This window comes from Homalodisca vitripennis, chromosome 7, assembly GCF_021130785.1.
Source record: "Homalodisca vitripennis isolate AUS2020 chromosome 7, UT_GWSS_2.1, whole genome shotgun sequence".
Classification (NCBI taxonomy): Eukaryota; Metazoa; Arthropoda; class Insecta; order Hemiptera; family Cicadellidae; genus Homalodisca; species Homalodisca vitripennis.
Genome location: NC_060213.1, coordinates 88130797 through 88143599, shown reverse-complemented (window position 1 = coordinate 88143599; position 12803 = coordinate 88130797). Strand labels below are relative to the sequence as shown.

Here is a 12803-nt window from a genome sequence, read left to right as displayed (position 1 = left end):
GTTAAACTCATCAAAAAGAACACGTAAATGCTGGTAGCTTAATTAAGTAGCAATCCTGACACATTTTGGCTCAAATCTTAATAATTTTATTGTCACCACTCACTTTGTAAATTCAGCTGTCATCTCTTTAGAGAAAATCCAGTTGGCAACTGCAGAGCACTCGAGAATTTGTGTCTTGAGCATCTTGTCGATGAGGACGCACATCATTTGTTGGTGGTCTCGCCACAGCTCGTACAGACTGCGTAAGATACAGATCTGGGCCTCCTCACTTTCTGCCAGAATCTGTGCACCAACAGAACATTTAACACTTTGAAAACCATGTAAAATCACTAAATGATCAGTTCCTCACTAAATCTTAAAACTCCAAAGTCAATACCAAAATCGTCCCTAGTAGTTGCCTGGATGTGGATGGAGGAAAAATTAAACTTTTTATTTAAAATTGATTTTAAGAAATTGAAAATGACTATTTCAACCTCATCCTGGATCTACAATATAAGATAATTAAATGATCATTAGCAAGACCTACCTTGAAGACATAGTGGTACTTGGAGATGGCGGCAAATGAATGACTGAAGCTCTTGGCACCCAGGTGGAGCAGTGTCTGCACAAACACGTCGATCTTGAGCGGGTTGAAGCGTGAGTCAGGGAGTGTCTCATCATCTTCACGAGGGTTCGGCAGATCCTTCAGCAGTGTCAGCACTTCCTCCGCTGATGCCTTCTGCCTCAGGATATTTATGAGCTGAGTGGCTGTCTGTGTGCCAGGAAGAGCAGCTGTAACAGTTTGTCATCTCTTTTACTGAATGTAAAAAGTTTTTAAGATAAATAATATTTATTTAAACACACTAATAATTCAAACTCATTAATTTTATTTTATTTATTATTCATGACATATTAAACACACATTATAAATAATATTAACATATTCATAGTTTGGCTTAGGCAAATGTCATAAAAATTCAAATAACTCTCTTGATCTAAATACTATATACACGTTTTTCTTGTGTCAAGCTATTTCAACTATGTTTAAGATAATACAGAAATAAAAATCACTATTGGTAACACAGAATTACAGAGTATAATTGCAATCCATTTTATATTAACTTATTAATAAAAACTTCAAACTATCTCATAAGAGCTGCAAGACTTTTCTCTGCATATACAATCATGTAATGAAAATATTCTATAAAAGGATTTTTTTTTAAACAAACTGTAAACAAATCAAAAACTTACTAAAAAAGAGAGAACAAAATATGGATTATTCTAAAGGAATGTTATCGTTTCTTAATAATCTTAAGAATATTGTATTTTTTAACACAATTGCACATACCATAACAATAGGCAACTTAAGTATTTATTAATTATTTGTTTTTAAAATACCAAATTGTAGTATGTTTGAAATAAATTATTCTACGAATGTTTTTCTTCATTATGAGTGTAATATTTTGTTCTTAATATTTTGTCAATGACTCTAAAAATTGATATAAAAATATTTGCATGCCATTTCGAAAACAAGTATTCGGAATGTAAATATATACAAAGGAATAAAGCATTAAATCATCCATAAAACCATTTCTAACATTTTTAGTTTTCCAAACTTTTCTGACTTTTAAAAAAGTGGAAATTTGTCAATAAACACAGTATTTTTTCTATTGTTCATTCAAAATTGTTTATTGAAATATAGATAACAAACAATAAGTATGACATAAAAACTTGTATTTTATAACAGTGGATGTAAAAAACCCCTTTAAATACATAATAGAAATCAATCAGATTCATTGTTATTAGTCTGAGGATACAAGCTACATAGTCCTTGGTTTTTTGTCCATGGTCCCAATTTTTTCTAATACTGCCCCTAATGTATTTTCCAAGTAGGTAGAATTTATATTGTTGTTAACTATGTTAGCACTTTTCATCCTTTAATTAAATACATACATAAAGTTACTGTCTCAGTAGTACATACAGTAAAAAAGTTTCCTTTAAGAGGAATTACTGCACAAAAATAGACACTTAGCTCCTCTAATTAATTTTTGTTGCCTCATTACAGTCTGCCGAGTTAATAACGATAAACATTTAGTATTGTTTTCCTTTCGCCTCCCACCAGTGAAATAATCCCCTCCGCGGACTAACTTCGTTAACAATATAATTGATCCTAATTGGCGAGGTGCCGGGCGCAGGTCCGTAGCGCCTGTCCCACGTGTAGTCTGTGACCGTGACAAGAGCGCACTGCGCAGGCGCCTTGACCCGCGGATACTGCGCAGCGCAACTGGCGACACGGCGTGGCGCAACCCCCGGGATACTGGGGTCGGGTCCCGCGACGATAATCTCACCGGTCTCATCTGCACTCGGTTCGGCTCCTCCGTACAGTTTACCCAACATTCTCTTCTGTGGTGTACAGCAGAAAAAAATAACTACACCGACTACGCATGGACGGCTTCTATGAGTTTCTCTGTCACAAGCAAACCACCTATCCGGTAACTGGTAACGGTAGTTCCGAAGTCCTTTAGCCACCAAAAGAAAATGAGTTAAGTTGCAACAGTTCAGCTAGTCTATTTTGGATTTTGTTGTGCTAAAACAAGTTTTATTGGCGTTAGAACAAAACGTTCTCCTTGGTACTCCCAACTAGAAACTAAATTGTAGAGAAAGAAATGTATATCTATAAAAAAATCTATTATTCACATTTTAATCGAGTAGAGCGAAGCACTATTTGCACATTAGTAGAGCCTCCCTCAGATTTTGTCGAGAAGATTTATTCCTATCGTTTGTCCAAACTACTGATAGATTCCATTGGGTTTTTAACTACTGCTCAATAAATACAGGTATAGTATTAATACCATCGTAGTTTAATTATTTACATGTTTGTTATTTAGAATTTGTCAGTTAGAGTTAAGCTTTTTGGCACAAGTCCATTTTAATCAAATCGAGATATGATCTCATACTAACAACCAGGCACAAGCGGAACATGTATGTTTTGTAATACACTGCTTTTTTATAAATCGACTTAATTCTTGAACTAAAATTTGTTTGGAAAGGATCATTACAACATAAAATTTAACTGCAAAACTATTAAAATTTACCTTTCAAATGCTTGATTTCTGAACTCAGTGGAGTTTATAATTAAACTTTCCAATACCAAAATTTTAGATGGATATAAATGAGAATGTTTTGAAAGATTTCAGAGATAAAAATTCTTTTAAAATAATTGCATTTAAAATGAAAATAATAACATATTTCATACGAAGTTGCAAATACAATCATATTTACATGAATAGTTCAATCTGTTAGCAGTGTAATATTCATGACCAAATTTAAAATTCTTAAATTTTACACAGTGTACAGTAGATTTCTTGTAAATTTCACATTGTACAAGATTCACTCAGTTGCTGAATCCGGCCAGAGCAGTGACCCAAGCATGCTGCAGCAGACAGGTGGAGCGACCCTGAACCGCGACTACAGGAGAGAGAGCGCGAGCGAAGGAAGTCTCCTGTATCCCCGTGAACAATTCAATCTCCGGACGACTCAATTATCGATAACGGAAGCCACACTTGACTTGTTTCGGTCTCTGAGCCAATGTCAAAATCTTTCCTGTAATGGAACTTAGCCTGGCTTTAAACCTATAAGAGAAATGCAATGACCTGTTTTCTTATACCGTCAATTATGTATGGCTAAGGGTAACGGTAGGTCCACACCAAGATAATCAGGTCCGATTGGCTAACTCGGTTTGATATAAGAACAGAATAACGATTTAAACTCAAAAGTCAAGCGATTCTTTATTGTTCGATAGCACAAATACAGTGTAATCACAACAATTACACGTCGTGCAATACCAGAAACTAACCAATAACCTAGCCCCTTAAATAAACATCTAAAGCAAGCAGACTGAAGTGAGACAGGACTCTTCCACGCCATAACTTAGCCGTTCCAGAAGACGATTTAAACTCAAAAGTCAAGCGATTCTTTATTGTTCGATAGCACAAATACAGTGTAATCACCATAATTACACGTCGTGCAATAACAGAAACTAACCAATAACCTAGCCCCTTAAATAAACATCTAAAGCACGCAGACTGAAGTGAGACAGGACTCTTCCACGCCATAACTTAGCCGTTCCAGAAGACGATTTAAACTCAAAAGTCAAGCGATTCTTTATTGTTCGATAGCACAAATACAGTGTAATCACAATAATTGCACGTCGTGCAATAACAGAAACTAACCAATAACCTAGCCCCTTAAATAAACATCTAAAGCAAGCAGACTTAAGTGAGACAGGACTCTTCCACGCCATAACTTAGCCGTTCCAGAAGCAGGATTTCTACTTGTTTTTGAACTTATTGTGAACAGGGTCACACCGGAGTCCGATCTCACACCTTAGAGAGTTAGAACATTTTACTCCGCTGTATGAGAACTAACTTTAAGTGGTTTTACGTGGAGGTATGTCAACCTTACTGTTGTTCTTCAAACAGTAATATTGCGGCCGAGACGCAGTACGGAAGAGGCTCGTGTTATCCCAAACGAACAGAACACAAGAGGGACCTGCAGGAGAAACGGCAAGGGCTTGCAAATATGACTATAACTCCCTATTTTGTAGTTTGAAAACAAAGCGTGTTTTGTACTGTTAGCAAATTGTTACTGCGGCTGGAGCTCAAGTAGTTTTACACCGACACATACAACCACTTCCCCCCCATACACAATTACAGGGTATTAGGACCGGATGTATTTCAGCTTTATTTCTTACCTAGTGCACATCCCAAATCAAACCCAGATTTTTGTTATTGGTAATTTTATGGTAACTTGATTAGTGTGTATAGATTACTAACATCAAATAAGACAAATTACACTAAACACTGTACAATACACTAAAATTGCTTAGTCTTGAGTGTAAGATGTCACTGAATAATCCGTGACGGCAGATGGCTAGACTTTCTCCATCCCTCTGCGCTTGTGAGTGTGGAGGTGCGTGCGTGCAAAGCAACTACCTGGCCCTTCAGCTGCAATCCCTAATTGGCAATACTACGAGAGTAGTTATATGTCTCCTAAATGCAATTCCGTAAAACAGCCAAGGGAATATCAATCCGTAATAATCAGTTAACAAATCTGTGGTTCAGTCTACAAATCTTGATAAGCTTCTTGGGATAAAATTGCCGAAGCTCAGCTACCTGTACATGATATAAAAAAATTGTATAATTAAATGTACTTGCATGTTTAGGCTTACTATGTTTGTACAGTTCAGTCTGTTCACAATATTGGATAAGAATGATAAGCATTGCTAAAATTACGTAAAATTGAAAAAAATAAATATAAAAGTTAAAAGAATATAATAAATTAAACTTCTTTTACACAAATTTTTATTGTATCATCTATGGCATTGAATGAATTTGTGAATTCGAACAGTGAATGAATTATTCTAATTTATAAACATTATAAATTCGCAATAATCATTGTAATTGTGAATTAATACTGGCACAGCACACACCACACTGTGTATGTCACATGCAATAGTTATGATGTACGTAAATTCTATTACCTCCCCCGAAATAAAACTTTAGGTACGGCCCTGCTCAGATACGCAGCGCGATACCCAGAGACTTGCACTCCTGACTCAGGCTGTGGTTTCCTAGACGCGTAATAGATGCGCTGCGTATGCGTATCTAAGACGCAGCACACTTGTCTTATGGAGTATCGTATAAGCGGTTTCCCAGGCAACGTATCAAGTACGCGCGCATCAATAGCTGCGTATTTGGCTTACTGCTTTCAGAGCACTCTGAGATACGCTGCGTAACAGACATGTATTGTGCAATATCAAAATGAGAATTGGAGGGAAATGTCGCCGAGAAGGTAAAAATTTCAAACACTGACGACGAAGAGTTGATTGAATTGGTCTCTTCTAACGAAATATTATGGAAGTTTAGTCATCCTGATTATAAAAGTAATATAAAGAAGGACGTCATATGAAAGAAGTAGGAATTTCGCTGAATAAATCAGGAACTTGTTCATATAATTATATTTTTTACATTGTAAATTAACATGTTTGCTACTATAACTAAAACATCCTTGAGGCCCTCATAAGTTCGTCACTTTGTAGTTTTCTTGTGTTTTTGCCATTCTTGTACGTATTTTTGTAATAAATACTGTTGAAATATTCCATGAACATACTCCTCACTTTAAAACCATCAGATTTGGCAAATCCGCCGGTTCCAACCAATGGTATCACGTTCTTTGTTGGGACCTCATCCACAACGACATGTGTAGGAGTTTGGGGGGTTGTTAGCAATGAACTTGTTCTTTAACATGTTGTGGAGGCAACAACACACAAATATGACCAAATCTACTGTCTCAGGTTTCAAATTAATTGGGGTAAAAAAGACTCTAAACACAACACACACGATTCCAAATGCACTTTCCGTTACTTTCGGGCTCTGCACAGGGCGTAATTGTAGTTCCTCTTTGAGGAGTCTGCCACAGCTTGTTTCTGGGTGAAAGGTTTCATCACATGTTTATCCAGTCTGAATGCTTCATCACCGACAATAACATGAGGAAGCTTGATGTCTGATGCTGGCAAATGTTTTGGTGGAGGGAAATATTCGCCGTTTGACACCTTAGATCCTATTACTGACTTTTGGAAGATTCCTGCATCTCCTTCCTTTCCATAGGATCCAACATCAATGAGGAGAAATTTGCAGTTAGCATAAACCATAATAAAAAGAACGCTTGAGAAAAATCCTTTAAAATTATGAAAAAGACTTCCAGACTTGTCAGAAGGTAAAATTCGGACATGTTTCCCATCGATACCTACGCTACACAGTTTTGAAACTGCCAACGATCCCAGAACTCTTGGGTCTTTTGATTCCAATTGATGTGAATACACTTAATTTCATTGTCTATTAAATGTTTAGTCAAATTGTAAACACCTTCACTGTCTCTTCTTTTCAACATCTCACTGCACTATTCACGCTTTTTCAAAGCTGTAATACCACAATATCCATGTCATGATCTAAATCACTGTATAGCATTAGTGCAGCCGCCAGAAATTTGTTCGTTGACGTTATGTTACGCACAACCGTATGTATTCTAAGCAGTCTAGGAAACCACTGGACGGCGGCTGCTGCGTTTCCGACCGAGGTATAACCCGCAGCATATCTAAGCTGCAGCGCATCTATTACGCGTCTAGGAAACCACAGCCTCAGTAGGAACTAAAGCAACAGAGGTGGCAACTAATGCTGTCAGTGAAACTGACTTCTTTCAGAGAAACTGTAGAGTATTGTTGTCTACATATGACAGTTTCTCGGATAGCACACAACACCCAAAAGTTGTCGGTAAAGATCAAAGCATTTTGCCGATATTTGTCGGCACCAATGCTGACGTGTCCTTGAAACCGGGACAATGTTGGGAACAATCCCTATCCACCTTTCCTTTCACAGTTGCATCTGATCATCCACCCATCCACCGCTGTGTCATGTACACGAATATTCGGCGTTGTAGTAATCTACATTGGTGTATTGTACATCGATTTGGAACAAATCAGCGATTTCCTCCGAATCAGGCGTAGCTTTTGGAACAACTCATTTTGTAGCTTATTATTGCGTGAACTCAGTCCGTGCTTGCGGGCGTTCACGTGATCTGAACTTGCAGAACAAGTTACACACTTCTAAAGTTACCCAATATGACCTTTAAAACGTATCGTTCATTCGTCCTATAACTGTTTATACCTGTTCATAACTTCAGATACTTGGCAACCTGGTACAAAAGTTTCCCTTGGTCCAAAGAAGAACCCTATTTATTTGTGAGGGCAATCTTTCCGCGTGTCCACCTGCTAATTTTGACGAAGCTCGAAATGAGAGGATACCAAAAATGTTAAAAAATATTAAATTACAATTTTTTCAAATTATGATTTTCCTAGTTAAATACATTTCAGACTAACCGCCAGACATATAAATAATAGTTATATTAATATCAGACAACTAGATAAAGTAGCAATTTTATGTGTCTGTATGTTAGCTGACACCAATGAAACATATTTGCGTGTCAAGACGGTTGGTAATCTGAGATTTCCTTATGGGAAATTTGTCTATCGAAAATCAGGTGGTGTGCTTGTACATTGAATCTCGGTTCCTACATTACTACTTCTATTAATTGTCGAAATCTTGAAAAAGGTGACTAACAGATGTACATGAACAAAATAATGTTAAATATACAAATAACACTGGTTTAGTTACCAAATTAATTTACACCAACTTTTGTTGCACAACATTCATGTTGACAACGAGTGTTAAATGCGATCATCACACGTGTCATGCGTGTTCTATCAGACGTTGTTTGTTCAGACCACAGTTAAGTAAAACCTGTGAGCTAGGACCATCTCTAAGAGGACTAAGTAATTTGAAAAAGGCTACAAGTGGTTAAGGGCGGAAACGAGCGTAGATACATTTAAACATCTCATACTATAATTTGGGTAAACAAAGTTGAAATTCTAAAGCATGTTAGTTCTTCACGTTGTAAACTCTCACTAGATCGTATTGTAAAGGTTCTATAACAAAATATTATTCCCTCACCAAGCACAAAATTGTAAATCGAAAGTAATATTACGTGCTATCAATGAGCCCATTGTGGTTAATTAAATACCTCAGTCCAGAAAATGACCCTGCTTTCTAAAGCTATAAAACTGTCAATCTATACAGAATTTCCCAATTAAGAGCAAGCTGTACACTTCTACGATCTAATTTTTAATCGCAAAATATTGGATGTCTCATTTGAAATGATATAATCAATGGCATCCAAACACCTTTTTATATTATGTTTCCATATTGTTATTGATTTTTTTCATAAAACAAGCTTAACCCTCTTTATACTTTACCGTTTGAATATTTAGAAAATATATACAGTTCACAAGACATATTAAAAAGAGTTTGGATGCGTATTAAACGTATCTAAAAATGAGACAGTTCCCATAATTCTATGGGCAAAAATAAGGGTGTAAACGTGTTTGGGGACTAACATTGGTCTTTAGAGGGTAAAAGTAAGGGTCGTTCCTCTACCTACAGTCATAAAAGCAACTAAGCATACTCTTAAGCGAGCTTAACTACTTGATAGACTAACACGCGCGACTAGTTCACTCATGATAATCCACTTTGAGTCCTTCCATGGGTTAGCTTCCATGGAATTCTTTTGCTTTCTGTCCCTATTTAGGCTTAGACTATGCTCCTGACTGGTCCATTTTGAGCACCCACCACATGTCCCTTCACATGGCCATCTATGCTCCAAACAAAGCTTTGTTACAACGATTCTCCTCAATGTTGACCACGTACGCTAAGGCCAGTTTTTAATTTTTTTTAGAGGTCCACAATGTGGATTATCTATGTCCCAAACGACAGTTTTGTCACAGACATCTTTAATGTTGAACACGTATAATGCAGCCAGTTTTTTTTATTAAGAAGTCCACAATGGAGATCATTTACGTTACAAACTCAGTTTTTGTGTTACCGAGGGTCTATATATACATTCAATTTTTTCTATGATCATGACTGTTTGGAAAATGTGCGGAGAAAGATTTTTTTCAATTACGCTTAAATTATTAAAATATTACCCAGTGACACTCGAAATTGACTCGTCTAAAGTAAGTTTTGAATACGGGTGCCGTACATACGATGCACCGACACTAATACATCTATGTAGCGTACGAAGCGTGCAGTGGTCTCCGCCTCCCACGAGTGTACTTTACTTTCTCCCCGTTTTTCTCCTCCGTTTAGCCGCGACCGTCGTCTCGCTGCGAGATGCCGAGACGTCCATTGTCCCCCCCTATCTAATAAAAGAATACACAGTCGACAAAAACTTCACTAAGCGTACTAGACGGGTTTACTTTCCAGTGGGTATCAGTTCACAAAACGTTTTGAAAATAATCAAATCATTTCTGTTTTCAAATAGCTTTATTGGTGTGATGCCGTGCTAGGATGGTGGTGACATTGGTTTCCTGTGAAAATATGAAACACCCTATCTGAAAGTTATTTCGTAAGATACAAGAGGCAAAATGTTTAGGCAGAAATTCAGAGTTCACCACTTGCAACACTTCCTGGAGTCGAAGTGTTAGCCACCCAAAGTGAAAAAAAAAAAAAAAAAAAAAAAAAAAAACACACAGGAAAACAAAAACCATGCATTTTAATAGTTAATCGCAATAAATAAATAAATGAAAACACAACCGAAATATGTCAGGTTCTCGGATCCTAATAATATTATAAATGATAAAGTGCCTTGTTTGTTTTGTTTAGTTTTCTCGCTTTAACTACTCAATCGACTGTACTGAAATTTTACATTAACATTGTTCCGGTTCCTGGGATGAATATATTATTCTTATTTCGAAAACCCCTCCGAGCCCAACTGGTCGTTAAAGTAGCACAAAATGCCATCTTGGTCTCTAAAGTTGTGTAACATTAATTGAATGAGCCTGTCAAATGTAATCAACTGTTCTGTGTAAACATTGATTATTTATTTTTTATTTGTTTATTTATAGCCAGTAAATTGTGTAAAGAGTAGATTTTTATTAAGGACGAAGAATTTAGTTTTCAGCAATTAGGTAAGTACTAATCTACCTTAGAAAATGTCCTAAAACATTACAAGGTCAGAATTTGACTCTAAAGACTCCCTTTGAAACAGTCGAAAAGAACAGTGTTAGATGAAATTTCGGTGGGCAGTTCCTTTGAAATAATGTACCAATTCCAGCTGTACATTCTCTAAAGTATTAAAAGCTTTTATTATAAATTTAAAAACTTGTATACATTGTATACAACTTTTATACAACCCATCTTAGTTATTTTTTGACAGACATAGGCTTCTCTAATATGCGATGTATATTTTCTTGATCGGAAAACAAAACAAAATCAACTATGAAGTAAAACATACTACGAACGATGTAAATTACAATGGCCATAATTATAAACTTTTTGAGATATTTTCTTGATCTAGGCAACAATGAACAAAGCAAACTCAACATTGGCGTCGGAAGTATAATTTACTCGAACCAACAGTGATCACCCACGTGCAACGCCTGCTACTAAATTGCGTGCAAAGTAGCGGGTAACTGCTAGCAATGCAGATATAAGAAACAATGTAGTCTAACTTTTACATACATTTTAAGGACTGTTATGAGACCATAAGTTGTCTTTTGACAAAAGTGGGCTTCTCAGAACTGTGTATTTATATAGTTTATATATATTTTCTTGATCAGGAGAGAGAAAAAAAGCAGCTTTGGAATAAAAAAAACCAAGACCGGAGTAAATTAAAATTACCAAAATATACACTTTTAACATATTTTCTTGATCGTGGGAAGAAGCAAAGTCAACCTTGGCGAAGGAAACAGAATTTTTTTCGGACATTTGCCATCGTTCAGTGAAACAAAAAAATCAGTAACACTACGTTTCGAGATCTGCAATCTGATCTCTTCTTCAGGTGCGAATTCTTCAAATGTCCGAAAAAATCCTGTTTCCTTCACAATCCTTCCATCGTGAAAAATAAACTTCAAACAAAGAATCAAAATTGGCGTCGGAAATATAATTAACTCGAACCAGAATTGCTCTTATAGGTGCAAACCCTAAGAAAAAGCGTGCGAAGCCGCGGGTAACTGCTAGTATTACATAAAATTTAACTGGAGTATAAATTATTTCAGCCGAGGTTGTGGAATCACGAATGGCCGGGCGCGAATTTGGAAACCGAGTTGATATGACAAATGTACACAAGAGTGGCTGGCGATTGTGATAATCGACGCGGATAGCGGGCCCCGTGTTTGACGTAACAGCCGAGCCGTGTCCGAGAGTACTTGAATGGTGACCATCGCTAATACGGTTGTGGCATGACACCAGTCGTGGACCGGACCCTCCCGGTCACAGAAGTCGCTAACTGCCCATTGCGTCTGTCACATGTTAATGCGGCGCAGGTGACATCACGCGGCCGCGGCTCTCTCGCGGGAGAAATCCGTTCTGCCCGCCATTTTTACTAAATTTGGCGGGAAATCGTGATCAGCTGTCTGTCCGCCGTACTGGACGGGAGGTCGGATTCCCGCCGTCGCGCAAACACGGCCGTCTGTACGAAGGCGTGTCACATCGGTTCTGGTTGACTTTTTGGTCCAGTTCGTGATTTCAGTTAGGAATGGACCATTGAGGTCGAGGTCTGTGTAATGTACCAGACCTACATTTAGGGGGAAATTTAAATAATAATTATACTATTAATTTCACGATTAATAGACTACGGTACTAAAGGGATTGCACTACATTTTCGGATGAAAGTGTTTTAAAGATTTCTGAACAAATTTTTGGTCCATTTAAGACTTAAACAAATAAAAAAGGGTAGTGTTTAGGGAGGTTGGGTTGGGGACCAGGATAAAAACTAACCTATTCTGAAGAAACTAAATATATATTTGTCAGTATACTGTATAAAAATTGTGGTATGTAGGGCATTTAATATATAATTTAGGGGTCCTATAAGACCCAAATAAAAGCTGTTGCATATATATATATATATATATATATATATATATATATATATATATATATATATATATATATATATGAAGTTCTTACAGTATATTCTTGATTATTAGAGAAATGGTATGTTTTTTTATTATTATCAATTTTGTTTGATTCTAGTAAAAAAAAACTGTCTTGATGTCCCACATTACATATTGTATTTCCTCGTGAAGTGATAAAAACATTTTCTACCATTTTTGGTTTTGCGGAAGTTATCTTAAACGGGCTAAGAGTTTGAAATTAAAAAAATAAATAACAATGGAACAGATAGCGCTACATTTAGACGACGTACATATC

At 36.6% G+C, this 12803-nt stretch overlaps 1 protein-coding gene across 1 annotated transcript in view; it reads right to left on the bottom strand.

Annotated features, from left to right (window-relative positions):
* LOC124366034 (nuclear cap-binding protein subunit 1) overlaps window positions 1-12803 on the bottom strand; it is a 61284-nt gene that overhangs the window by 6476 nt on the left and 42005 nt on the right. Inside the window, exons 12-13 of the mRNA XM_046822238.1 lie at window positions 527-771; window positions 104-282 (exon numbers count right to left, since the gene is read on the bottom strand). Of these exons, the coding sequence (XP_046678194.1) occupies window positions 104-282; window positions 527-771 (424 nt within the window). The remainder of the gene's footprint in view (window positions 1-103; window positions 283-526; window positions 772-12803) is intronic.